General features: G+C 53.0%; 1 protein-coding gene across 2 annotated transcripts; it reads right to left on the reverse strand.

Annotated features, from left to right (window-relative positions):
- Positions 1–4,942: 4,942 nt before the first annotated feature.
- RBBP8NL (RBBP8 N-terminal like) lies at positions 4,943–25,103 on the reverse strand. 2 transcript variants are annotated; one of them, XM_058850606.1, is made up of 15 exons: positions 25,027–25,103; positions 20,817–20,979; positions 17,961–18,103; positions 16,622–16,664; positions 16,154–16,249; positions 15,676–15,788; positions 14,595–14,667; positions 13,184–13,350; positions 12,633–12,721; positions 11,571–11,734; positions 9,647–10,424; positions 9,121–9,229; positions 7,094–7,155; positions 6,637–6,757; positions 4,943–5,485 (listed from the first exon to the last, which is right to left on the reverse strand). In XM_058850606.1, the coding sequence occupies exons 3-15, from the start codon at positions 18,025–18,027 to the stop codon at positions 5,367–5,369; spliced, it is 2,001 nt and encodes a 666-aa protein (XP_058706589.1). In that variant the 5' UTR covers positions 18,028–18,103; positions 20,817–20,979; positions 25,027–25,103; the 3' UTR covers positions 4,943–5,366. The 2 variants fall into 2 exon arrangements, with proteins under 2 accessions (XP_058706589.1, XP_058706590.1); XM_058850607.1 differs by lacking the exons at positions 14,595–14,667; positions 15,676–15,788; positions 16,154–16,249; ... (2 more) ...; positions 20,817–20,979; positions 25,027–25,103 and adding an exon at positions 13,498–13,569.
- Between the last annotated feature and the right edge of the window lie 2,526 nt (positions 25,104–27,629).

Here is a 27,629-nt window from a genome sequence, read left to right on the forward strand (position 1 = left end):
GGCTGCTGCTGGAGCAGAGTAGCAGTATTCCCTGGATTGCCATGTGCTCACCCTGGTGGGTGACACAATCCTCTGTTCTTGCTGCATGTTCAGTTACAGCAAGATCAGCTGCTGCTCCTCAGGAGGCAAACACTGCCAGCAGCCCTGTGTGCCGTGGAGGATGACTCGGGTTCTCCTGCATGACACAGAGTATGTAAAAGAAACACAGCTGATTGATTTAATCACATCTCTGTGCACTAGAAGGGCCCTGTGCTCCAGTCAGGAAAATGCTGTGTACTGTTTACAGGAGGATTTGTGAATGAATGGATCAAACTCTCTTCCTTGAAGCACGTGGTGCTGCATTAAATTATATTATTAATAAATAAATAATTTTCACTGGAGAATCTTGGAAAATGTGCTTTCTGGAGAGGTCCCATTGGAGTTCAGCACATTCAGCAGCAAGTTTGGTATCAGCAGGGTGTGCAGCACAGCCTAGGGAACTCCTGAAGTGTTGGTGATAATGTTCAAGGCAGAGCAGAAAGCTGTGGTACCCAAGGGATGCAAGAGAAACTTTGTCTCCTCTTTTTGCATTTTGGCTCAAAAATTCTACAGTAAACTTTGCTTGAGATAAAGGAGCAAAGGAACTCCCCAAATTTCTCCCTTCCAAGAATCGCTTCTGCTTGCTGGATTTGCTAAATCTATCCACAACTTCACAGCCTCCTTTCAAAAGTGTGAAGGCTTGTCCCTATGCTCTGTTCTGAACACCCAAGCTGTCCCTGTCCCCGTTCCCTCTGAGCTCCTGGCTGTGAACTGCAGAGCTGCATGTGAGACTGCCAGGGTTCTTTTTCTGCCTTCTTCACACATTCAGGTCACATCTGATACTGGGAAGGACCTACACAAAATGCCCATCCCACTTAAAACCCCAAAAGAGGATTGAAGCAAGACTTCAGTAATGCTTGGAATGAGTTTTCCTGCGGTGGACTGAGGAGTGAAGCTGTGTTTCCAAAGCCAGCACTATAAATGGGCACTACTTACAGACCAGATTGCAGCTGAAAGCATTTCACTGCAGAGAAGGTGGTGCTCAGGCTCATGAAAAGGGCATGGATTAAATCACCTTCAAATTATCTATTGCCATGAAGGCAATGCCACAGCAGAAGGTTGTGGGGGGAAGCATCTGATGTGCATATCTCTATTTCTGGAGATTTTGGATCCTGCATTGCAGCCAGCTGAGTTCCCAGCACAGTTCCCTCTTGCTCTGAGCTTGTGGGACTTCCTACCTTTCCTGCCTGTCTCCCTTACACATGCAACAGAAGAACCTTTGTGTGGTGGGAGATTTTTTCCCCCCCCCCGAGATGGAGATTTATACTCATGGCTCAACTTGCACAAATTCACTTCTTACAAAATTTTACAAATTAAGCCTAGAGAGAAACAGAGACTATAATTTTACTAGTGAGTTTGGTGGGAGGCTGAGGCTTGGGGAGGCCTGGAGGGTCTGAGAGCTGAGATCAGTGCTCTGTGCTGTGAGGATGATTCAGCATGTGCAGATTCTTAAGCGTCAGGAAGCAAAGGAGTTGCAGTGGTCTGTTACCGGAATCGTTTGGTCTGCCAGGCAATAAGGGAATCACTCATTGCTGTTTCTGATGGACTAAAAGTGAACAGAAATGGTGACATCATCTCTCTCCCAGATTCCTGTGCAGTTTCAAATCCAGCCCCTGACCTGTGTGAGCCCAAGCTGGGCTCTGAGCCCCTTGCTCTGGAAAGCTCTGCACTGGCCCAGATGTCCCACCTACATCACAGCACTGATGACATCAGAGCTGAAATGTGTCTGAACAAAACAAGTGTGAGTTTCCAGCCTCCCGGAAGAGCTGATCTGCTCTTGGGACAGATTCCCTTCAGCTCCATTGCTCTGTGGGATGTAAGTCATGCACTCTAAGGGTAATTTCAGTGCATTTTTGAAGATTACTGTGTAAAACCTCCTTCTTGTACTGAATGGAAGCGTGGCAACAAAAGGGATGAACTCTGCAAAAAGCAGACTGCTGGATCTGGTACACAAATGCCACTTGGAGTCACGAACCAAACTCCTGTGCAGTTATTTAAAGGCTGCTGAACGCTGCCATGTGTGCTCCTGCAAACACGGCACCTCAGGCAAGGCTGAACCTTCACATGGAAACCTGTGCAGAGATCCAGAGCTGCTTGCAGGGCTCAGATTTCTTCCTTACAGCAGAATAATTCAAGTCTGAGGCTGTCTGCATATCACCAAATCAATACATGCATTTACCTGTCAAGAATGGCTTGAACAAAAGACTGACAAACATAATTTTGAGAATTAATGGACCTCAGCAATTATCCATCTTTCTGTAGCATGGTGAGGAGGTAACAGCAAGCCAGGGAATGGTGGGAGCAGAGAAATTCCAGGGCTGGATCAAGTGCAGCATATAAAGTTTAATTTACTTCAACAACTTGCTCAGAGGAGCACTTTGCTCAGAGCTGACAAAACTAGGGTTTTTTTTTATTCAGATCTGGGGTTGCCCTAACTGTGAAATATGTGTATCTGCCAGCCCCTCGAACACACCCAGCATGAGATACAGGTGACAATGTCTAATGAAAAAAGGCAACATAAAAGGTATTAAAATTATTGAATTTTAGGTGGATTCTGTGGTGGTGTCGTGCAATGCGAGGGAAAGAGATCTTTGTGGGAAGAAAAGGGATTGAGGACTTCATTATTCTTGGCAGGACTTCTGCACATTTTGCTTATCAAGGGACTGTCATAGGGAGGCGATTATTTTATAGTCCATGAAAGTTCCCTCCCTCCTTCATTTCTCCCGATCCCAAGCCACCTCCCTACAGTCTCAGGGGCCTCACTTTGGGATTGCATTTAAACTTCTCTCATTTTTTTTCTTTTCTTTGCTGGGTATTTTTAAAAGACAGATTTATCCAATTCACCACCGTGTCCAGTGGGTTATTGCTCTCCCCTCCAGGCTGGTCTAAGAAGGGGCAGATGTTGTGCTGTCTGCCCAAGACTGAGAGGGGAAGGCATCAGTGATGGTCCTGATCCATTTCCCATGGCCATGATGAACGCTTCGAGCTGGGATAAATCAGCCCTGTGACCCTGGTGACCCCACCACTACCCTGGGTAGCTCGTTCCAGTGATTGATAACCCACCCAGTGAAAATTTTTACCTGACATGCAATCCAGACCTCCCCTGGTGCAGCTTGAGGCCGTTTTCCTCTTGTCACTTGGTACCTGGGAGAAGAGACCAACCCCACCTGGCTACCGCCTCTTTCCAGGGGCTTGTAGAGAGGGAAAAGGTCCCCCCTGAGCTTCCTTTTGCCCAGGATGAGCTCCCCGGGTTCCCTCAACAGATCCGTGCTCCTTCCTCGTCATCCAACGAGCTCTTCCAAACCGTGAAGACGGGAGGAAGATGACGGCTGTCTCAATAATTTTTCATCCTGGGAAAGTTTCGCTCCTGTGAAATTCCGTGACAGCAGCAGCAGCCCCGCGGGACTCCCCCCGCTCCATCCCCTCTGCTGGAGCTGCCGGCTGTCCCCGCTCCCCTGCCCGTGCCTCCACGGCCATCAGAAGGTTGTGATGTGCCCTGGGGAGGCTGAACCTCATCCCCCGCGCTCGGGGAGCGGCCCCGGCCCGGCCCGGCTCTGCCCAGCAGGCGGCACTGCCAGCCCGCAGCACGGCCCGCAGCTCCCGGACCGCCCCCGATCCCCATCCCCATCCCGCAGCTCCCGGACCGCCCCCGGTCCCGATCCCCATCCCGCAGCTCCCGGACCGCCCCCGGTCCCGATCCCCATCCCGCAGCTCCCGGACCGCACCCGGTCCCGATCCCCATCCCGCAGCTCCCGGACCGCCCCCGGTCCCGATCCCGCAGCTCCCGGACCTCCCCCGGTCCCGATCCCCATCCCGATCCCGCAGCTCCCGGACCGCCCTCGGTCCCGATCCTGCAGCGCCCGGACCGCCCCCGGTCCCGATCCCGCAGCTCCCGGACCGCACCCGGTCCCGATCCCCATCCCGATCCCGCAGCTCCCGGACCGCCCTCGGTCCCGATCCCGCAGCTCCCGGACCGCCCCCGGTCCCGATCCTGCAGCTCCCGGACCGCACCCGGTCCCGATCCCCATCCCGATCCCGCAGCTCCCGGACCGCCCTCGGTCCCGATCCCTATCCCGACCCCGATCCCGCAGTGCCCGAAGCTCTCCCGGTCCCGGTCCCGCTCCGCTCCCATTCCCGCTCCCGCTCCCGCCCGGCTGGGTGCATGCGAGGCTGCCCAGGCAGTGCTGGACCCTCCGCCCCTGCTCCCCCGCAGCCGGGGCTCTCTGAATGGGATTTTAGGGTTGTGGAGATGGGAAGGTGCGAGGAGCAAAGGACGCTGCCCTTGGCTGGCTGTGCTTTGCCATCGTTCTTGTGAACAGGCAAAAACCCCACGTTTAAATAGAAATAACTGCAGGTAAAGGAAGTGGGAGTGCAGCAGGAATTGGCTCTGGCACTTCTCCTCTGGTCTCTGTTTTGTCCCTGTTCTCCACCTGTGTGCCAGGAACAACCCAGCCTGGCTCCTGGATGTTGGGAGCAGGGATGTTCACTGCAGCCCTTCCCGTCTCATCCCATCAGAAAAACATTACTAGGAACAGCTTATCCACGTGAAAAATAGCTCCCAGCAATCCTGCCAAGGTCAGTGTGAACTGCTGAGCTGGTGCTCTGCTGTCAGCTGCAGCTGGGTCTCACACACTGGTCTTTTCCAGGATGGAAATGCAGGACACCGTGGGGAGAGGGAGCACCCAAACCCTCCCTTCCCCTGCTCCTCTCCCTGCCCTCTCCAGGGACACATCCCACCTGTCTGCCCATGTACTTGCTCCTCACTTAACCAGAAAAGAAAACCATGGACTTTCCCCAGGTCAGACAAGATCCATGTGTATATGAAACCTGGGCAGGGATTTAATTGAAGCAGGTTTGTGCATGGGACTCTGCAGTGTTTGGTTTGGTCACCACCCCTCAGCCAGCCACTGGGACATCCTTCATGAGGAGAGAGGTCTCTAGTCCGTTCTCCAAGCTCCAAATCCCAGGGAAGAACATGGCTCTGATGCAGGGTGAGGGTTACAAAGAGACATCTCCTCTTCCTCGCTCCAGTCTGAGGGTCTGCTCTGGCACAGGGCTGGGGTCACTGACCGTGGGGCTCTACCAGCAGTGACCTGGCTGCTCTGGGTGGCACCTGCATGGCTCATCCTTGCCCAGCCTCTCCTGTAGCGGAGTGAGGAGTTTCAGGGTGCTCTGCTCATAAATGAGTCCTTATGAATTCCCCACTGCATGCTCTCCCAGCATGGGTGGGATTCTGAGGTCTCTGAGCCCTCTCCTTTGGTCTGCAGTTGCTCCATCCTGCCCTGCTGTTAACTCTCCTTGGAGGGATCAGTGTGGGAAGCAGAGCAGTTCTCCAGTTCCTTTGTGATTCCCACTGGGCATTGCTCCACTTTGATTTTCTTTTTTCCTCTCATTGACTTCTTAGATCCTGTAAACAGCCAGATGACAGCAGGAGTTAACCACAGAGAAATGGATTTACACTTCTGAAGTCAGCATGGTCTCATCCCAAAATAGGGACAGCGCAGGGGGAAGCAAAGCTCAGCAAAGGAAAGATGAAGAGAGAAATCCCTCACATGTGAGATGTGTGGGTATCCAGGGGAGGCTGTTGTGATCCTGGACACAAAACACGCAGAGCAGAAATAGGCAGAAAGCTGACCTGATGCAGAAGTGTCCCTGAGACCCAGAGCAGCAAGATGCATTCTGTGGATTTCTCCCCGTTCCAGTGTGGTTCATGGCCCACACTAGATGCTGAGAGAGGTGCTACGTCCTTCCATCACCCCATTCCTGCCAGAGCTGCACCCACCCCTCACTTGGGACATCCCCATCCTGTCCTGGAGGGTCACATGTGTCTGCCCTGGGCTGCACAGGACAGCTTCTCCCCATTGCCCCAAGTGGCTGGTTTTGTACAGCAGATCCTCTTGTCACCCAGCTCTGGTGGTGTCCCCTGAGTGAGCAGGGCCCTCTGAAGGCCAGGCTGTTAAAAAAGCTCCCTTCAAGCTTAAGCAAGAGCCCTCTCTGCATTTATGTTTGGGCCAACACTTCCCTGTTTTTACCACCAGTACAGAGGTGAGCAGCAGGGTTTTTCTGACAGAGCATTTTTTAAGGCCTGACAGACAAACTCCCTTATCCTTGCCCTTATCAGGAGCAGTTTTCTTCTTATTCACCTGTAGGAAACATGGGTACAACACATTCCTCTGTCAGCAGGGAAACCTCCACAGCCACACTGGCAGATCAACAGAGCTGGTAGAAACCTTTCTCTGAATGTCAATAACTCACCCCTGGGAATCTGGCCTTCCCCAGTCACCGCCTCCCTGACCAGATAAGCAAACACAAGGGACTAAGCTCTGTTAGTTTAGGTGCTTGGGGTGCTCTCCTGGGAACCCTGCCCAGGCTGTCCTGGCTAACCATTAGCAGGGGTTCCTCTGGCTGGAGATTACGAGTGCTGCCAAAACATGGCTCAGAGGGGCATGGAGGAGAAGCCTCCTGTCCCCTGGCCTTGGGAATGTCTCACAGGAGTTCCTCTGGGGCAGCAGAAGTTGTAGCCTTGAGTTGATGCCCCAGGGGACTTCTCCTCCCTACCTTTCATCCAGGGATCCTGTCCTCTTTTTCTCTTCCTTTGCTGAACATGAACTTTGTCTTTGGTGCAAAAGTATTTCCCGTCAGCCTCAGATTCTTGTAGGAGCTCATCTTCATACTTCTCCTACACCAACGAGATGAACAGTCAGTCTACAAACTACCCCGGCTTTCCCAGGGAGCTGGTGGCTTTGCCAGGGACCTTTGTGACCATTGCTATGGAGTGATGACAAATGCTATTGATCATAAACACTGTCTTGACTGTTTGGAAAGAGTGGCACTTCTATCCCTCAGCACTAAGTTGTGCAACAGGGTGGGAATGAGGTTTGGCACATGGTGCAGGAAGAGCCATCATGTTCTGGAGGGAGCTTGGGCTGGGATAACCTGTCTGATGCCTCTGGGACACAGCAGCCTAAGCTGATGGCTGAGGAGAACAAACAAACTAACAAACAAACCAACCAACCTCGCTGTCCGTCGTGTCTGGCTCATCGGATTCTTGCTTCCCAGACTCGGCATCATTGTCATCTAAAGAAACAAAAAAATAAAGGTTTTTGGCTGGTGGGAGGCTTGACAAGCTCATGAGCAGAAGCAGAGCCACCAGCCCAGTGGCTCACAGAGGCAGAAAGCAGCTTCAGCAATAAACTGTGTTGTGAAGCAGAGGCACTGCAAGCTGTGTTGCCTGGAATGAACGTTTAGGAGTGATCCATCAAGACTCTGTTGGGAAACCAGCTCCCAGGAAAGGTGGATCCAGAGGACTTTGCCATGCCAAGGTCACTAGAGCTGTCCCAACATCTGTGGCTACGTATAGGTGGAAAACTGGGGGGTATTTAAGCCCCAGACTGCACTGCCCCAGGTGGGGAGAAGCATGTTGGGGTGAAGAGACCAAAAGGGACAATCCCACGTTTGCTGCTGGTTCAGTCTCTTCAGGCTCTTGGCAAGGAATGAGTGCTGAGGAGCAGAGGGAGGAAAGGCAGGGGAGACACTTCCCTTCCCAGCAAAAGCACCTCACTGTCCGCAGAACCCAGGGCTGCACAGCCCCAGACGTGTACCTGCACACACCCGACCTCTGCACACACTGAATCTCCATGGGCTGGGGCCAAGCCTTGCACACACAGCAACACACCTCAGCTGGCCATGCTGGGCAGAAAGGACTGGGCACAGGGCTGTGCCCTCTTCTGAGGGGCAGGGGCACCCCAGAAGCTCAATACTTGTTGCTCATCACACCCAGGTCTAGCCAGGATGGAGCTCAGCAGGGCAGCCCCCTCTTGCTGCCCCTGCAGAGGTGGGAGAGCAGGTGATGCTGCTTCCAGGCACTCCTGGATTCCCTGTAGCCTGATCCCATCCTCACCTTATCCTTCTGCAGGCTAAGGTTCACTAGAAAGTGCAGAAGTATTTGTGTATTGTTTCCCGAGCTTTGTGTCAACCTTAAGGTGAGAACTGAAGAAAATTCTATATTCCCACACCCAGAATGTAATCATCTGAAATTCTTCTGCCATGATGATATCTTCTTAGCATGCAAATCATGGAGGATTTTTTTTTTTTTTTTTTTTTTTTACCCCCATGAAAAATCCTGCTCCAGAGAGTGTTCCCAAACCACTCTGACACGCCCAGACCAACTAATCCAGGTGAGCTCAACTTTCCGGCCAAGCCAGTAAGTCTGGTACTGAGCAGCTCCCAGCAGACGTGCTTCCCACTCTGATCCACATGGCTGCTGCCTCCCACCTGCCTGGACAAACCTGGCACCTGTGTCTCAAGGGGATCAGGCAGGGAGAAAGCCTTGGAAGGGCTCTTTTGGAGGATGGAACAAGGAAAGGAAGGAAACTGTCCTGATCTACCTGCTGCAGGTACCAGCATCCCATCCTTTGTGCTCAACCCTATGTGCTGTGTCATCACAGGACACACTTTGGAGCAAGGGGACACACAGGGATGGTTTTCCAGTGCTAGTCCTGCAAACCTCTTGCATTTCCCCCATCTCTGCTGGGACATTCTGAGCTGTTTCTTCCCTGAGAGGAGTGGGAAATGCTGGAGCAGCAGCATTGCCTTGTTGGTGCTCATTGTGGGGTGGGTTTTGCCAAGAGGTCAGAGCTACACTGACTCCTTAGCTCCTGGAGAATTCCATGCCCCCAGCGTGGAGTGCAGGGTGCTCTGCTGAGTGTGCAAGGACACTCCAGGGGTGGCTCCTGTCTGTGCTGGACAGAGACTGGGCTTTTCTGAAGAAGAACAAGGATTACTTTCTCCCCATATATACTGAGCCTGAGTTTTGGACATATCTAGGGTAGAAAATTGAGCTCTCAAAGACAGGAATGTGAAACCTGAAGTTCCCCCCAAAGGCCCAGAAGAGCTGGGAGGCAGGAACACTTGGTCCCTGGAAGGTGGGTTTGCAAATGTGTGCAGAGCCCAGCAGAGAGCTCGGGGCTGGGAAATGCCTTCACCAAGAGGCACCTTTCACTCTTGCCCTCTCAAATGTCACATTTGCCTGGGGCTTCTTACCTGCTTCTCCCTTCTGTGCACTGACATCCCGCCTCATCCCAGCCTCAGGAAGGGCCTCTGGGTCGCTTGGTGTGGAGCTGTTTGTCAGATATGCCCGTGAAAGCGTGAGCTGTGGGACACAGGGGTACAGGGAACACAAACGCTGCTGTCAGCCACCAGGCAGGAGAGGATTGTCCCAGCCCTTACTTGGTGACTGTGACACCCACAGGGACAAGCATCACCGAGATGTTGCTGTGCACTGTGGTGTGTTTGCAGGGAGCCCAGCAGCTCCTGTGGGAGGGGGCACAGGCACTGCCTGCCCCTGGGCCTGGATGAGAACACTGGGCACTGGAAGGGAACGAGAGCCAGGACCGAGCTACCACGGCCCTGCTGTGCACAAATTGGCTTCATTGTGCCCATTTGTGGGTTTCATATCAAACCCATCCTCCCAAGGAGATTAACGTGGTCACAATGGTCCCAGCGGCAGTGCTGGACACCCTGGGGTGGGGAAGGGGCTGAGGTCGATGCCAGCAAGAGCTGTACTTACCACAGCTGCATCCTCCTCCTCCTCCTCCTCCTTGGCAGCGCCGGGCAGAGGCCGGGTGGCGCTGGGCCAGTGGTAGGGGCAGCGCAGGTTGTCCCTCTGTGTCCTGTGTCCCCCGGCAGGGCTGTCCCCGGCAGGGCTGTCCCTGGGGCTGCCGCAGCCCCGCAGCTCCCGGCGGCCGTGCCAGCCCCCGTCCCTGCCGCGGCCGGAGTCCGACAGGTCCAGGGGTGCGTCCGCATCATCGTCCCTGGCCTCCTTCACCTTTGCTCGGAGCTCGGAGCGCTCCCGGCCCAGCCAGAGCTCCTTCTCTTCCTTCCCATCCGCAGCATCCCCCAGGAAGAAGCTCTCCTCCTTGCACGCTGCCGCGATGCCCAGCCAGGGGGACAGCGGCCGCTCCCCGGGCCGGAGCTTGGTGTCCCTCTGGCCCGGCTGGCACTGCTGCAGGAGGAGATGCTGCAGCCGCTCCCGCTGCTTCAGGAGCTGCAGCTTCTCCTCCAGCTGCTGGTCCCTCACGTACACCATGGTGGCAGGAAGCTTCAGCAAGGCTGCATGGTCATCCCAGCTGTCCCTGGAGCGCGTCCTGCCCTCGGCAGCTTTGGCCCGGAGCAGGGGGCTGGGGAAGCTGTCCCGCTCAGCCGGGGCGCAGGGACCCGCCAGCCCCAGCTGGTGCAGGGAAAGGTGCTTGTGCAGGAGGCAGAGCTGCTCTCTCCGGGCACTCAGCTTTAGATTTTCATAGGATGGAGCAACCTTTGGGGAGTCCAGTTTGCTCGCTGTTAAATAACTAAAAAAAAGCGTGGGGTAAAATAAAAATTATGTTAGGTAGATCATGTTAGCAAAAAAAAGACAAACAAAAAAAACCCCAACCAAACAAAAAACCCAACCAAAAAAAAACCCCAAAAACAAGAAAAAAAAATCCCAAACACACAAAAATCATCACATTAGCATTAGAGTTTTCACATGGTTTCCCAGCTCTGCAGGGATGTGTGTGGTCTCTCCTGCACTTTCCATGCCCTGTTGCAGCTCTTGGCCAGTACATCATGTTTGTCTTTGTGTTCTGTGCTGGGGAGGAGGGTGCTGGTGGCCAGGGGCATCAGGCAGTCAGCAGTGGGTCTCCACACAGTGCAGGAAGCCATTCCCATCCCAGCATCCAACAGCAATCCCCTGTGCCTAGGCCATGGCAGCTCAATGCAGGGGGTTGAGTGAAGGTGAGGATGCAGTGACCTCTCAGATCAGCACTGCCACTAACTCAGTTTTTGAATAATGACATCCAGCAACATCCTAACTACTTCCCCTGGGCTTTCTTAGTGCCTGGAGATCCTCAGGACAGAGGAACAGCCCACCCTCCCCTAATCTCACTCAGTGGGAAACTTTTACAGCCATCCTAGGAAGGCTGGTACAGTGGAGGAGCCTGCTCTGCAAACCCACTGCCTGCTGCTCTGGTTATTTGGCAGCTTCCATGAGTGTAAGCTGTTCCCAGGAATGCCCAGCAGAACTACTCACACTCTGGGAAACTCACTGTCTCTACAGGTGAACTCACTGGCCTCGCTCAGCCCTCTGTGCTCCTGAAATCAGTGGAGAGGATAAGGCTGGGAAGTGCTGAACCCTGCAGCAAAGCCCATTAGAGCAGATAAGGAGGAGCAGGAATTGCTGCCTGCCTGCCTGGGACAGTCCTGCCTGGATGTGGGGGCACCCAGTTCACTCTGTGGGTCTGCCTGAGGAGCTGGAATAACGAGAGCCTGATCTTGTTGGGCTGGACTCCAGTCATTTTTTACTGGTGCAAACTGGGATATCCCCCCCTTCCCAAGGCTGTGGGAGAAGTTTGGAGAGGAAGGTGGGCAGACACAGTGAATACTGGCCATCCATCCATTGAGGGACAGCTGCAGTGGGTGGATCAGACCCACACCATGACTCCCAAGCTGGTACTCACGCCTCGAGGCTGGGGCTGTGCTCGTGCTCCGGAGGCAGAGGAGTCTTCCTCGCTGGGGGAGACACTGCTGCCCCTGAAGGACTCTTTTCCAGGAGGCAGGGTCTGGAGCCAGGTCTCACCAGGGCAATGGTTCCATGCAGCTGGTTGGAAATCCTCTGGGACGCCTGTGGCAGAGGACAGAAAGTCCAGGTGAGTCATTCTGCAGTGTGCCCCAGGTTCCAGGGAGCCCAGCTGAACTGGGACACATCTCCTCACCAGTGAGAACAAGACAGACAGCTCCTGAGTGTGCTGCTTGATATGGTTCTGGTCAACAGCTCTATCAAGTTTTTGTTCATTTTCCCAGGAAATTTTCCCTTCATGTACTCTCTGTTTTCTGGCTGCACTGATTTGTAGCACAGGAAGTTTTGCATCTTCTCTTAAGTCATGATTCAGTGGCTCAATCAAGATAAGACCCTGCAAATTCCTTGTCCAGTAGTCAGGCCTTTTTACTCATGCAAGATTTTATTCATACAAGCTCCTGGCACACACTGGTTTGGTGGGTGTATTTCTGGTGGAGAACCTGGGCCAGGACATGGTTGTCTCCATCAGCTGTCATGAAAACTCACCACATGTTCTGACTTGACTTTCCCCTGCCCACCTGGAGATGTCACCAACCCTTCCTGCGATCCCTATTAATTATCCCCACAGCCTGCCTGCAGCCTTGCCAAAACCCCTTTTCACCTGCTCTTTCAAGTTTTTTGTGGAGGTCGACTAAGCAAAACCTGTGCCAAAACAGGAGAATGTCTGTGGGTGTGTACACTGCCAAGACCAGGAACAAGGTCCAGGTCCTGCAGTCTCACCTCCCAGTGCCCAGTGTCACTGGCTGACACCCTCTCTGTGTTTGTCCTTGCAACCATTGAATGCCAGCCCTCTGGAAGTGACAAACTACCAGGTCTGGCTTCTTCCACTCCCCAGGTGCCTCCTACTCTTTCCCTATCCCAATCTGCTTGTCTTGATCCCGTTCAGATGACCACAGCAGTGGGGAGAAGGCCTGAGGACATCAGGCTGCCTATGATAACTCACAATTTCTGCAAGGCTGACTTCTTGGAGGACAGTGCCTGGAGAAGTCCTGCTGCTTGGAGAGCTTCTCTGGAGTTTCTCTGGAGGCTTTTCTGCAATAGAAGACACAACCAGCTGCTGTAATGGTCCCCCAGAGCTGCTGCAGCCCTGCCCTGCTGGAACCATGCAGCCTCCCAAGGATGCCACTGGCTGATACCAACCACCTCTCAGTGAAGATTTTGAGTCAAAATTACCTTCTGGCTCAAGCTAGCACCTGACTGAACGTGCCCTTCATTGCATGTGTGGGTGGCAGGAAGGGAATGCCACAGTCTCTGCGTGAATTTCCTTTTAGTGAGAGCACCCAAGCACTCTTTTGCTCTAATGCAGAGCAGGGTGTTTATCCCTTGTCCTGCATTTCCCCTCATCAGCTTTTCTGCTCATGGCAATGTCCATCTGAGCTGCCAACAGCTTGGTCTTTGCTCTCCAGACCCTTTCCCAGGGCAGTTTTGCACAATGGCTCAGTCACTTTCACATCCCCAGATCCCTCAAGGGTGGCAGGAGCCAGCAACACCCACCTTCACTGAGCTTGAGGTCAGGCACATCCTGCTGGGCTTCTTCTGCTTCCCTGTGCTCTGCTTTCTCTGTGCTGACATTCCTGCTCACTGGGGACAGTACAGTCAAAGGGGAGCTTGGTGTGGAGCAGCTTTCTCTGGAGGAGACTCCCGGGGTCCTTGTCCTGTCCCTGTTGGAAGGAAATGGACATGAATGAATGAGAAGGGGCAGGAGACGGAAGGTTTTGGAGCCACTGTACTGAGAGCTCTGAGCCTGATATATCAATATACATATTTATGTATGTGTGGATGTGGATATACCGGATCCTCAGACTCACCTCCTTCCACTGCAGCTTATCAGCAGCCCAGCTGCAGTCTGGAGCATGGACAGAGCCAGCGTGACAGCCCGAGGTGTGATTGCCCCACTTGCTTGTGGGCAACGTCGCAGGAAGCCACGATGTTGGGTAAGCCAGGACCCAGCTGTGGCTATTGCAAAAGCTCTGTGGGAACCTGTCCCTGGCTGGGCTTTCAGCCTGATGGAGGGGTGGATTCAGCACAGGGATGTGGTGTCTGCCCCCTGCCACCAAATCAAGGTGGAGAGGCTGATGCTCTTGGTGACACAGAGGGAGTGCCTGAGCCTGGAGACACACACAGAGTCCTGGATGGAGTCTGATGCTGAGACATGGATGTTTGGCTGGAAATCTTCCTATCCAGCATCTCAAAGGACAGCAGAGCAGAGCAGAATCACTCAGTGCTCAGCAAGCCCAGCCCAGCCCACAGCTCTGGAGCTACTCAGCTCTTGGGAAGCACTGGGGAGTAAAAGCCGGAGTTTCTCTTTAAGTGGATGGTGCTTCTGTGCTCCAAAGAAAACACATTTCTAAACTAATCCCTGAGTGCTAATTCCTCTGGACTTTAAACCCTTGAGGAATGAGCTGATTTGTATATATTGGCCAGCCTGGCAGGTTACTTGGCTTCCAGCACAGCGCTCTGCTGGGCTGTGAACCTGTTGGTGCAGATCACTTCTCCCTCTTTAACCCCATCACTGTCCCTTGTGTGTCACTCTCCTTCCTCCAAAACCACCTGCAGACCCTCTCTGGCTGCTGCAGAAGGGGAGCTGGTGCCATGGAAAAGCCATGGAATCCCAGGCTGAGGTGCCTGCAAGCTGCTCAGGGCTTTGTTTCCACAGGGTTAAATATCTTTGTTCCCCAAAAATGAATTGTTGGATGCTGGCGAACACGGCAGTGAGCAAAGGTCAACAAGGATTTTGAGACTATTAGGGATTTTTTCCATGTCTAACAAATACAGGAAGCCATGGGAATTAGATGCTAAAATACCCCTGAGGATGCCACAGTCTGGACATTTCCCTGCCAGCTCTGGGGATTCCCTGGCTGTTGCCAACACCCCTTGTAAAGAGTGAAACCAGGAAAGTGCTTACTCCAGGCTCCGGAGCCTCTTCAGTTCTTCCTTGAGAGTTTTATTCTCCTCCCTCAGGCGATTGGTCTCGTTTGCTGCAGGGACAGAGGTGCTGATGTGAGTTCAGCTGCTGCCAGGGTGCCACTCACAGCTCGCTGGGGTGCCCGGGGGAGGAGGAGGGAATGGCACCGAGTTTTGGAGGGATGCCGAATTTCCTTCCTCCTTTGTAAACATGCTGGGGCTAAGGGATAAAAGGGAGCAACTTTCTGACTCAAGTTTCATCAGGATTAGGTCTGCAGCTCACCCAGCTCAGGGGAAGAGCACGACCCAGAGGAGGCAGTGGTGGATTGGGCACAGTGAACATCCTGCCCCTGGGTGATGAGTGGGTGCTGTGTTAGGGGGAGGGCTGGGGGTCTCAGGGTGGATCAGACAGAAGCCAGAGGGGGATGTGAGCACCCAGCACTGGGTGCTGCAGTGAGGAGGCCATGGGGAGCATGGCTGGGCTCCCAGGCAGGGTGCCTTGCCTTGCTCCTGCTCGAAAGCAGCATTCAGGGAACAGTGGCATAGCAGGGGAGATAAAACAAGGGCTCTTGGCACCTCTCCATCCCTCCTAAATGCCTTATCTCCTTTACACCCATGACCCTCCCTGGGCCAGTCAGATCCCCAGGGAAAAACACCCTGTGCCTCAGCGGTGCTGGGAGCTCTGCCAAAGGCTCAGGAGAGGATCCATCACATGTGTTGCTTGATTTCATTTACCCGTGCTGAGCTGCTGCTGTGACTTTCCTGTCTTTGCCAGAGTGTTGCTTCTGCCGTGCCAAATGCATCCTTTTTCCAGGCAGCTGACACAGCCTGGAATCTCTCATTTTTCAGGAGGTGAGGAGGGCTGCAACCCCCAGCTCTGATGATTAGTGTGAAGGGTTATGTCTGCTCGGGGGGACGTGAACTGCCATCCACAGTCCTGCTCCCTCCCTTCTCCCCATCCCCAAACCCTTCCCAGGTTCCTGCTCACCACAAGGGCTCACGTGCAAATATCTGGGAGAGGGATTAACAGAGCAAAAACTCAGCCTGCCAAAGCCAAGCTCTCAGTGGGTGTTGGTACGTACAGAGGATGAAGATGTGCTGCAGGCTCTGGAAATGAGAGGTCTCGTACTCATTCTGCTTCTTTTTGGCCAGTTCCTGGGTGACCATGCATCTGTCACAAAGACCAGCTCGCAGCCTGGAGGAAGGAAACCCCACAGCTTGTTACCACACGGTTTCCATGGGAGAAATCAGTTCCTGCCCTGCTCATGGGGAAGTGTGAACACCCAGATCATCCCTGGCATCACCCCACAGCCCAGCACTGGCCCTTGCACCCCTCCAGATGCAGCCCCACCATCACCAGCTTAGGAAAGCTCCTCTGCATGTGCCCAGACTCCTCCAGCCCTCCCAGCAGCTGAGTAAAGGAAAAATAGAAGTTCATATTCTACATCCCACTCCTGGGGAGACAGCAAATCCCAAACTCTCCCCCTAGGACCGTGCAGTTGCTGCCACTCAGCAGCACTGAGTGCTTAAAAACTGAGTCCACTTAAAAACAAATCCTACCGGTTTTCTAACACCTTTACATTTTCTTTAAGGACCTTCTGTTGTTCCCTTAATTGGTGATTTTTAGCAAACAGCTCTTCAATTCTCTGAGCATCGCTAGTTGAAGAAGCAGAACAAAGAAAAGAAGGTTATTAGATTTCTCTCCAAAACTTGTGCCTTCATCCACAATGCCCTTTTTCTTGTGTGGCAGGAGGGGAAACAAATGTGTTGGAGCCTCCCTGTGATACCCTCCTTGGAGTTAGCAGCTTAATTCCTCCCACTTATTGTTTTTCAAGGGAGAAAGCACTGGGTGGCACAAGCATCACCGGCCAGTGGGAAAGCAAACTGGAGTTGGGATCACCCCAAACCCTGTCTGGAGCCAAAAGGCTTGAATTTGGCAGTGCCAGAAAGGCAGATGGTGCTCTCTAATCAGGCAGGAAGTCTGAAATTCCAGTGGTGTAACCTCCCCTCTGCCCCAGCATCGCTCACCGGCACTTCTCTGTGGTCAGCTCCGTCACCTTGCTGTGCAGACCTGGGGTAATGAACAGACACAGAGAGGAGGGTGGTTACTGCCAGTTCCCCAGCACTCAGAAGCAAATGACACTGATGGAATTTCAGGAAGGTGCATGGCTTTGCAGAAATCTCATCCGTTCACGAGCCTTATCTCCGATAAGGAATAACACATTGCATGTGTTAAACACAATCACAGTTTAATGTAACAGGGAAAGTTGTACAAAATGTGAGCTCGTTTTATATCCCCACTATTTAATGAGTCTGCATTTCCTTCACAGACACAGAAAGTCTGGTTTCATTTTGTTTCTACTTATTTCTCACTGCAGCCTGCATTTCCCAGGTGGGCAGTATTTTATAGCTTTCAGGGCTGGAAAGCATCTTGGAGAATATTTACAGCTGAAAGGCTTTCCTTGATGGATCTGCAGACGTTGTATCCTGTCAAATTCATTTTATGCAAAGTAGATGTAAACATGTGGTTTAAATTGCTCAACAGTTTCCTCTAACTCTCACACAGCTTGAAATTACACAAGAGAAGAATGAATTCATAAGCCAGAATCATCCAAAAGTGCTGAAGTTTTGTTCATAATATTGATACTGGGAATTATTCTAATAGGAAAACAATTGGACTTGGAACTTGGCTGCTTAACCTAATGGGTTTTATTTTAATAATATATGGCCTGAGAAATAATTTATTCCCTAGAGGAATAAGCTATCTAACCTGACTCAAACATTTTCTTTAACAGAGTTTCATCTCCTCCTGCTTCTGTCGTACAGATTATTGCATCTTTCCGCTTTCCCTTTGATCCCTCAGTGTGCAGACATACTCCAATCCTCACTGCTTGGAGCAGATGCCCAGCAGGTGTGTGTGTCACCCCTAGAAACCTCTCAATTTGCCTTTATCACAGCCCCTGGCAGCAGGGGCAGAAAAGGAGCCAAATCCCCCATGGTTAATGCTTGGAGCAATTGGGATTCCTGCAAGGACTGAACATCCCCATGGCTTGTGTTCCAGATGCATGGAGTGCAGGAATGTCCTCTCTCTTCTGCTCCTCATCATTCAAAACGTTACTTTGTTCTCAGTATGCCAACCAGAGGCACAAATATGCCACCAGTGGGTGTTCTCCCCCGAGGGACAGGCTGTGACCCCATGTCCCAGTCCATCCCCGTGGCTGCTGCTTGCTCAGCACTAATCCCCAAATCTCCCTAATCCACACCTGCTCCTCCTCCTTTCACATTATTTGACACCAAACAGATCAAGGTGGTATTACAAAGAAATGGATCTTGCCCAGTTTTTGATAAGAAAATTATGTCTCCCTACCTTGGACCTCCTTCTCATGGACTTCCTTGAGCTTGTTCAGGAACTCTGCAAAGCTCTCCGTGGTCATGTTAAGGGCTGAGCCACAAACCAGGCTGTGTCCAGTGTGAGGATGTCCTTTTGCTACAAATTATTCAGGTTTCAGCCTAAAATAGAAAGAAGAAGTCCAACAAAAGGGATGTGCCTGGTGCATGTGGTGTTCTGGAAAGGACAAAGCCCAAAGCTAGGAAGGGAAATAATTTGCTAAACCATGGGATGCATTTTTGTCCACCCTGCCTCAGTGCTGAGCATAGCAAAGAGCATGTCTTAGATACCAAGAGAAACCCAGCTGGAAAATCAGGCTTTTCCCCTACTTGTTGAGCAGTTTAAATTGCATTTCTCTGGGATGAGGTGGGGCAGGGCATCTTCTCGAGCATAAAGCAGGGACTGCAGAACTCGTGCTGGGACCACATGGGGACCGATGATGGGGAAATTCACAGCAGTTTTGGTGTTTGACTCTCATGGACTCATCTCCTGCTGGGATGCTCCCTTGCATCCCTCCTCCCTCTGGCACCATGCACAGTTTTATAGGGGCAGCACACAGCACTTGGCCACCCACTGCCACTGCCCAGGTTTCCTGCACGGCCTCGCTGGCTGTAGCTGCTCTGAACCCTTGGGAGACACCCAGCAGAGCTTTTTCACCCCATGGTACAGAGAAACCAGGAGAGGTGGTGTCCAGAGCCAAGAGCTGCAGGAAGCTGTGCATGGGCACAGCACCCATGGGGTCCTCTGGGACCACCAAAACCACACAGGGAAAGAGAAACTTTCACATGAAGGCGTTTAGCATCTCCACATGGGAACTTCTCCCCCAGAATCATTCTGAGTTAGTGAGATGTGGTGAGTAATTCTGATCCCAACTAAGCACCTGGACACTCAGCCTTCAACCACGAAGAGATGAGCAGGGGATAAACCTCCTCTGTGCTGCTGGTAAGTGAAGAATGGGCTGGGAGCTGCGCTTTGCAGCCCCACGGGGAAGGTTTGTTCCAGCGCTCTCTCAGCCCGGCTCCTGCCTGTGCCTTTATCTGCATGCGGAGCAGGGATGTGCCAGATCACCTGCATATGCAAGATGTGGGCATGCAGAGCTGGAAGAAGAAAGTTTCCCCTAAAGCATCTGATTTTCAAAAGAAATGAGGCACGCGCCAGCAAGCACGAGCAGCGAGCTCGGCACGCTCGGATCGGCGGAGCAGCTGCCTGAACACGAACCATCCCAGAGCCTCTTCCTTTGGCTTTTGAGCAAATCTGGTGCAAACAGAGTAGAGATCTTACTCTCTGGGGAAACAATTTAAAAATATTCATTACTGCTGCTTCCCTGAGCATAACCCACCCGTTCCCAGGGCTGGGTGATCTAATCCAGCAAATAAAATCACGGTGCGGCTCATCCAGCTTGAGGTCTGCCACTGGGAAATGGGATTGGGAACTGATCTCAGCCCCAAGAGCCACAGCTGGAAAACCAGCCAGGGGAAATAATGTGCAGCAAAACAGGAAAAAAACCCTCCTGATGTTACTGGGATGCACTTCCCAGGATCACTGGGTCCTAAATTAGTCTCTGCCCTGGGCAAAGCACCTCCCCAGGGCTGAAGGGAGGTTGTGAGATCAACCACTGCCATCACGGGACTGACACCCCAAGTGCCAGCTGGGAAGGCTCTGAAGCACTCAGGCACTAATTCCCATTGCATTCTCCAGGGCTGTAATCTGGGAAGGGATTGTAACTGGGAGCAGAGGAGTTGGTGGCTGTGTGCTCCTACCGCTCTTGCTGCTGCTGGATCAGGTCCTGCCCTCCTGTACTGAGGGGTACAGCCCTTTCCCCATGGCTGGTGTCTCGGAGGGCTGGAGCCAGCATCTGGGGACACAGGGATGCAGCTCAGCCATCCTGGGAAGGTGACAGCCTGGCTGGGAGCGCTGCCAGCCCGCTGCTCAGGAGGAAGGGCTGGGCTGGCAGGTGGAGGGAGGTGTGGGGGCAGCCCAGGTGCTCGGTGCTGGATCTGGATCCCTGCAGCTGTGACTCAGGGCTGCGGGCAGAGCCCAGCACATCAGCATTTGGGGCTGGGGTGTGGGCAGCAGCTTTGCCTTCCGTGCACAGCTGAGGCTTTGGTGTCAACAGGGTTGGGGTTTACTCCTGATTTTCTTTTCCTCAGAGGCCTCAGGTGAGTAGGGACCTGTGACCTGCTGCAGATCCAATCAGCAGGGAAAAGCTGCCAGTTTTGGTGCTTTCTGAGATGCCAGAACCCATCTCTGCCTGCAGATGGAATAGCCACTCTGTGGCAAACCTGGTGAGGACCTCGGCTCTCATCTGTGCACTCACATGGCAACAGAGATCCTTCATGAGCATCGTTCCCCATAAGCCTTTTCCCAGGATTCAGCCTTTTTCTGCAGCAGAACAGCCCCAGTGACAGCCCAGGCTCCCTGAGGGGCTCAGCTTTGCTCCTGTGTGGACAGGTGAAGGTGTGAAGCTGCAGCTCCCTGCTCCTCTACCCTGCTCTGGAGGATTTACTGAGGGAGATTTATGGCTGAAGCCCAGACCACAGAGTCCCTCAGTGTGGAGCTCATTCCCTGAGAGAGGGATTTCATTTCCAGCCCCAGGCCCTTTGCAGAGCTGTCACTGGGATATAGAGCCGGTGGTGCTGGCCCGTGGCAGGGTCAGAGCAGACCTTGGGCATCCTGGCAGGGCCAGGAGTATTTCAAAGTGATGTGTGCCCTCTGCAAACAGAGCCCCAGTGTTGGGGACCAAAGGCAAACTCCTCATCCAGCCCCTAAATCTGGAAGGTTTGGAAAGCCCAGGGCCTGGGGTGAGCTGTTGTTAAGTGCTGTGGCTTTGCTCACCTGCTCTCTGCATCCCTCGATGCTCAGCTCAGGGTGGGACAAGGCTCCAGCTTGGGGCACAGGGTCCCTGGGATGTCTGCTCTCATACACGGGGCTGGAGCAGCCCCCAGCATCTCCTGGGTGCCAATGGCATCACTCCTTGGCCAGGATGCTCCTGTTGTGGCTGGGGAAAGGAAAAGCAGCAGGGAGGTTAATTTCTGTCCCATCTGAGGGGGCTGGGGAAGGGATGGACTTGGACTGGCTCTGACAGCACAGCCAACCCCCATTCCTTGGTCCCCAGGGAGTTCCTGACTTCTCAGTGCCATCCCCAGCACTGCCTGTCACACTCACAGTGAGCACATCCCCACCCTGAGCCCTGTCTCTTTTCAGGAGGATAAAGCAGCTCATTAGCTAAACGAGCTTAAGTCATTAAAAAAAAAAAAAAAGGCAGAAAAGAAAAAGGCAGGACTGTGACATTCTGATACTGTGGGATCAGTGAAGCTTAATGGATTTACCAGCAGATATTTCCCCATCAGCAGTGCTGGACTTGCTCAGCTCCAGGCTGGATTGATGTCACACACCTTTCTCTGGGAGATTGCTGGGCAGAGTTGCTTTGACCAGCCAAACTTTCTTTCCTTGGCTATCCTACTATGTTCCTGGTCTAATTTTAGAATTATAAACCAAGCTTGTACTCAGAAAAACTGCCTGATCACTCATGGAAAATCTGCAGTGCCAGGAGTATTTCACAGGCCAGTGTGGAGTAATGCTCTTTGCGGATGTACTTGGCTTGGCAGTTTGAAGAAGGCTTTTTTGGTACTTTGAGGGATTCTTCTTTTTTGCTGGGTATTTATTTATTTGCATGATTTAACATGGCACAGACTGCCCTAAAATGGAGCCCAGTGCCTGCTCTCCACCGTGCTGGGTTTGCTGTGGGTGCTGCACGTGGGCTGCCAGATTGCAAAATTACCTCCCAACAAGAGAGACAGGAGGAGCAGCCTTGGCTCTTGCCTCTCCAGGGAGGAGGATTTGGTGCCTTCCTCTACCTCGCACAACCTGAAAATCCTCCCTGGAGCAGAGCAGCTGCTCTGTGCTGCTCCACCAGCCATGGGGCCGGTTTGCAGCAAGCCCCAGGGCTTTCTCTGCTGGCTGCTGCATGGGGGTCCCACTGGGGTGATGTGGAGCTGCAGCACGGCTGTGACCTGCCCCAGTGGCCCTTTGTGTCTGTGGGGACTGGTGCTGCTCACAGCCCCTGAACCAGCTCAGCAGGATCAGCAGCACCAGGGAGATGCTGCCCCTGCTCGTGTGCACAGACGTGTCCCACTGCAGGGAGAGCTGAGCTGCAGCAAACCCTCCAAGATGCAGCTCCAGCCTCAAGTCCCAACCTGTACACTGATTTATTTCTACCCCATAAAGTCTCTGTTGCCGTAATACAGCACGGCCCTGGTGATCACAAACTCAGCAGCTCAATTTCTTCCCCACCACCCTGGCCCTGTGAAGGCAGCTTCTGCTTTTCCAATTGCTGTGGCCATCATCAAACCCCCCAGTTTGATTTTTCTTCCATTACCTCATTTCTGCTCAAGAGCCCTTAATTCCCCTCAAGAGTCCTTGTTATTCCTTGCAATAGGGACATCCCTCCTCCCAAGAGAGTCCTGGCTGCCCTGGGCTTGCAGGATCACTAAACCCAGAGCTGATGGTCCTCTGCAATACCTGAATACCCCCAGGGATCTGACTGGCTTTTACATAGCAGGGTGAGCAGTCTGGGGATCTCTCCTTGCACTGGCTCCATCTGGGAGGGAGGTTTTGTCCTCCCACTCCCCAACTGCTGCTGCTTTGCTGAGCTTTAACAGTAAATATTTGTTCTGCTCCCCACTTGAGGACAAATGACATTTGGAGCCAGCAGCTGTGCCGTGATGCTCCCCAGTGTGGTGGGCTTTGGGCAGATCAGTGGGGCAGGCCTGTCTGCCCATGGGAGGATTCAGAAGATGATTAAAAGTATCCACTTATCTGCCTGTGCATCTTGGGGTAACCACAGGTTCTATAAACATTACTCAATTAACACCTCAAAATGCTCTGGGAAGTGGGTAACGAGGCATTATCACATTTTTTGGGTGATTTAATTGAGAAGTGGTGAGGCTCAGGAATAGCTCAAGGCCCTGTTGGGGTTGGAGGCACGTGGTCACTGCCCATCCAAAACACTTCCACTGCCACCCCCAGCTCCAGAGCCCCTGGCTGGGCAAAGTGGCAGGAAAATACCCTGGGAATCTCTGATAGGTGGTGTTATCACCCCACGCTCTGCTCGTGATCCCGTTACGCTGCTCATGCTGCCTGGAGAGCATCTTGGTCTCACTGTCTTCTCCTCCACAGCAGGACACCTCCCCAGCAGCATGGCTCAGAGCCCACACTGTTCCTGACATGGGGAATTCATCATTCATGGAAAAGCAGGTCTTGTGTGGGAGAACAGGCACAAAGATTCCTCTCAACCACACTTCCATACACTGGAACCTCTGCTCCTGCTGTGTGAGGGGTGCATGGGCATCCTGAGTCAAGATAATGGCCATGCAAATGGAAAAGAACAGATCTCTCTCCCCTGGGTATGGAGATATCCCTGGATATCCCCAGATGATGAAGTCTTGGAGAGGATCAGCTTTTCTCTTCAGCACCATTTGAAAAAGGAGAGATGTGCTAGGAAGATCTAGCCCTGCAAAACCCTCCTGGGTGTTTAGCCCTGCTGCAGCACCAAAGATGAGTCTTACCAACTCAGCCCCATGTTGTGCTGTCCAGCAGCTGGGACAGACAGAGCTGGGCACTTTTACAGACTGAGGCATCTCTGCATGCCCCAAAAACCTGGTGACACACATTGCTACCTAGGCTAGGTTTTGAATCAATGCATCAGTGTCCTGCATTCTCCAGGGGAGGATCTGTGGTCATCTCCTCTGTAAGAGCTCTCAGGACTTTCGCCATGGTGGCACTGTCCTGGCAGAAGGGACAAGGAGCAGGCAGTGGGGACAGTTCCACCCACAGCAGCAAACCCCAGTGCAGGGAGGTTTGTGTGTGTGGGCACAGTCTCTCCCCACCATCACTTCCTTCCTCCTGGATTTAAAATAGGGAAGGAGGATGCCAGCCCTGGGTAGCATTACACCTCGTGCCTGGGGCTGCTGGAAGCCCAGCGAGCTTCAGCCTCCCTGAATATTTATGCTGCCTGAAGGAACATATCTGGACAACCCAGGAGGGCACTGTCAGGATGTCCCAAAAGGGACACAATGGGAACAGATGGCCACCCAGCTAGTAGGGGTCACCACAACCCAGCTCCAAGCTGCCACTGAGGGAAAAAGCAGCAAATTTGCTCTCAGCTTTGGCAACAGAGATGAGTTCAAAGTGTGAAATAGGGTGGGAAGGGAGACCCACAACTCCATTTAAAGTTATTTATTGCCCAGCATGTGCATGGCTTGGTGCAGGTCAGGGCAGGCTGAGATGCTGCATGGAAGGTGGATCAGGTGTGGAAGGGGGTGCTGCCCCCCCAGCACCCAGCACAAACACCCAGGTGCTGCCTGCCCGGGATGGGCACATCCTGGATCCCACACTGTCCCACTGTCCATCCCACATGGCCACAGCTCTGCTCCCCCATGGCTGTCACACTGCTGGATGTTTGCTCAGACAAGTTTTCCTGCCTCTAGTCCCCCCATGCTGGATGCAAACGTGACTGGGCTCCCCGGTACTCGTGTAAACCCTGACACCCACAAAGTGCTCTGACCCTCCACAGCTATTTCACTCCATCTGAGCAGAGCTGGATGCCATTTCTCATCGTTTTGGATTGCAGGGATATCCCATTACCTTTCATGCTCAGGTGGAAAACACCAGAGGAAGTTTTTGTTAAGAGGAGAGCTCCAGGGTCGTGGCTGGGCTGCACAGCCCGGGTGGGCTCAGGACCCCTCCCCACTGACCCCTCTGAGTTTGCCACAAACCATCGGCTCCCACAGCCCCAAATTTCCTCCTCGAACTCTGAGAGGGGACAGAAAAGCAAGCAAACCCGTGACACACCAACCTCTGCCCATCAGATGGGAGCTGGACCAGGCTCCATCTGCCCGCACCAAGTGACAGCTCTCCCGGCGCTCTGCTGAGCGAATTTTGGGCAGCTCTCCATGTGTGTCTCACACCAGCTCCCTTCCCAGCTACACAGCACTGCCCAGGATGCTGGGGGACAGATAAAAATCAGTGCAAGCACAATACTCACGGAGAGGACTGTGCCTGTGCCTCTTCCTGGGCTCCTGGAGCTGCGTTTGGGTGGTGATCAGGAGACGGACATCTGGGACAGGGAGCCAGCAGTGAGCAGTGTGGGTGAACTTGCACAGACAATAAGCCGTAATTTTTCCTTGCAGCCTGACTGGTTCTACTGGTTTGCGTTTCTTTACCCCAGCAGCAGAAAGGAGGCTCAGCTTAGCTAAAGCTGCCCAACCGGTTCTGCTGTAACACAAAAAGCGGCAAGACCTGTATGGTGTGAACCCAGATAGAGATTTGATTGTTTTCCCATAATTACGGCTCAACCTGCGCTGTTGGTTGAAGTCAATCGCATTAGCAAACAGACCCTTTTAAATAATTCATCCAGCATTAAGATGGGAAGTTTTTTTGTTTTATAAAACTTGGCACTTTTTGAGAAGAAGAGGAGAAAAAAAAAGAAATGTGACAGCAGTAGCAGCAGTACCAGCAGCATCCTACTAAATTAGAGTGGCACAGCCAGGGCACACAGCAACTCCCAGCCCAAACACTCGGGAGAGGCAAAGTGCCCAAATTGACACAAATTGTTGCTTCAAATGCAGGATGAAAGCCCGTGATCATCCTGGATTTTCTTCTGGGGGCACTTTGCAGCGGCTGGGGATGCTTTAGGGACCGGTGAGGAAGGGTTGGGTGGCTGATCCTAGCTTAGCCCGGGTTTCCTCCCAGCTCCAGCTGCTGACACAAGCAGCTTTCACCCTAAACCGTGGGCTGGTGGAGCCGAAGGCAAAATGGACACTTCCTGAGCCTTTGAAGTGCAGCTACTTCAGCATCCCCTGGGGAAAATGCTGGCACGGATTCCCCTGCCCAGGCTGGGCAGGGACAGCCTTCCCCCGCAGTGCCGCAAGACAGCAGCAGCTCCAGGAAAAAGCGAGAGATGCACTTGCTCCCCATCACGGCACTGATAGAAAGGAATAGAAAGTTGATGCCTGCGTATCTGGGGCCCAGGCAGCACATCCTGCTTTGCCAAAAGCTGCTCTGCCAGCTGGGCCCTGCTGTGCTGGCACAGCCACCTCCGAGCGCGGCTCTGGCTCGGGAGGGACGCGTCCTTCTTGCTCAATAGGACACGTAACCTGAGGAGAGTGGCTTCCCTGTGACATTTCCAGCGCCAGCGGATAGGGAGAGCTCCTGTGGAAGGGGATTTGGAGCACCGAGGCTGAGCTGCTCCTCCTCTGAGTCATCCCACGCTGTGCATCCCCAGAGCTCGGTGCCCAGCCACAGCTCAGACCCTCCGATGGTGTAAAGCCCCTCCATCCTCCAGCAGCGATGCCACCACGCTGCCTTCCACCCCAGCTGCTCAGCTGGCTCCTCAGCCATCCCAGCAGAGCACTGAGCATCCTTGGCAGCGTGGCAAGTCACATCTTCCCTGTGGCAGTCACATCTCTCAAGCGGTGGCTTCCAGCTCTGCTCCCGCTCACGGACAGGTTGGGCAGGTGGGAGCAGCTGGGGCTCCCAGGAATGTGGCTGCACACCCATGCTATGGAAATGGGTGGCAGGTAAACAAGCAGCTGCTAGGCAAGCCGTGGTCCTGGGCAGACCTGTAGGGACTGTTTGGTGATTGCTTTACGTGCATGAAATTCCTGACTCATGCCTCTGCAAGAGGGACACAGCACAAGGTTATGGGGGTGATTTCCATCCAAGCCTTCTTATGAGCCACCTGCAGTGGGCAGAGGGAAGCTCTTGGCCTTAATATTCCCTCTTTTCTTTTAAGGCCTTTGTTTTATTGTCGGATATGACAATTAGAAATCAACTGCTAGATAGGGCCTGGCACCTGGGGCTGATGCTTGTGGTGGTGGAATTAATGGCAACCACATGGAAGAGAGATCCTTGCTCAGCCCAGCCTGGTGACACCATGGGAGGGGCAGTGGAGTAACTGGGAGGTGTGGGGCGTGGGGAGATCACCTGCAGCAGCCAGACCTCCCAGCAGTGACACTGGGACACTGAGCCATGGGGGCACTGGCACCATCCCACACCTGCCTCCAACAGCTCTGTGGCAGCTCTGTCTGGAACATCAAGGAGAGAAACACCAAAAGAAGGGAGCAGCTGCTTGTGGGTCTGAGGATTGAGGCAGAGCAGCTGTCTGGAATTATGCTGGTGCACAAGAAGGCAGAATGGACATTTTTGGGAATCATCTCCATATAACATCCTCTTGTCTTGCAGGTGTCTACTGATGATCATACAGATTGCTCACAGGAACCAAAGGTTCTCTGCTTTCTGGCTGAAGGGCCAAAAGATCTGGGCAGAAATGGATTCTCTACATCTAGGGACTTGGGAAAAAAAAAAAATCAAGCCCTTTTTCTAGAAGGAAAACAATAAAATGAGAAAAGAAATGCAAATCCACTGATGCAGTGTGAAGGTGTTTGATCAAGACTGAGACAGGTGTCTGCACTGGAAAGCTGGAGAGATGACAGAGCACCTTTACTGGGCAAGACAAGAAGGACCTTCAATAGGCTCCAACCTTTTTTTCTGGATATGTAATGGGGAATCCCTGTTCTGATGCTGAGAGAACTCATCCCCAGAGCTGAGTCATACTGACCCCCACACAAAAGCAAAGGGTAAGAGAAA

The sequence above is a fragment of the Poecile atricapillus genome, chromosome 15 (genome assembly GCF_030490865.1).
Source record: "Poecile atricapillus isolate bPoeAtr1 chromosome 15, bPoeAtr1.hap1, whole genome shotgun sequence".
NCBI lineage: Eukaryota > Metazoa > Chordata > Aves > Passeriformes > Paridae > Poecile > Poecile atricapillus.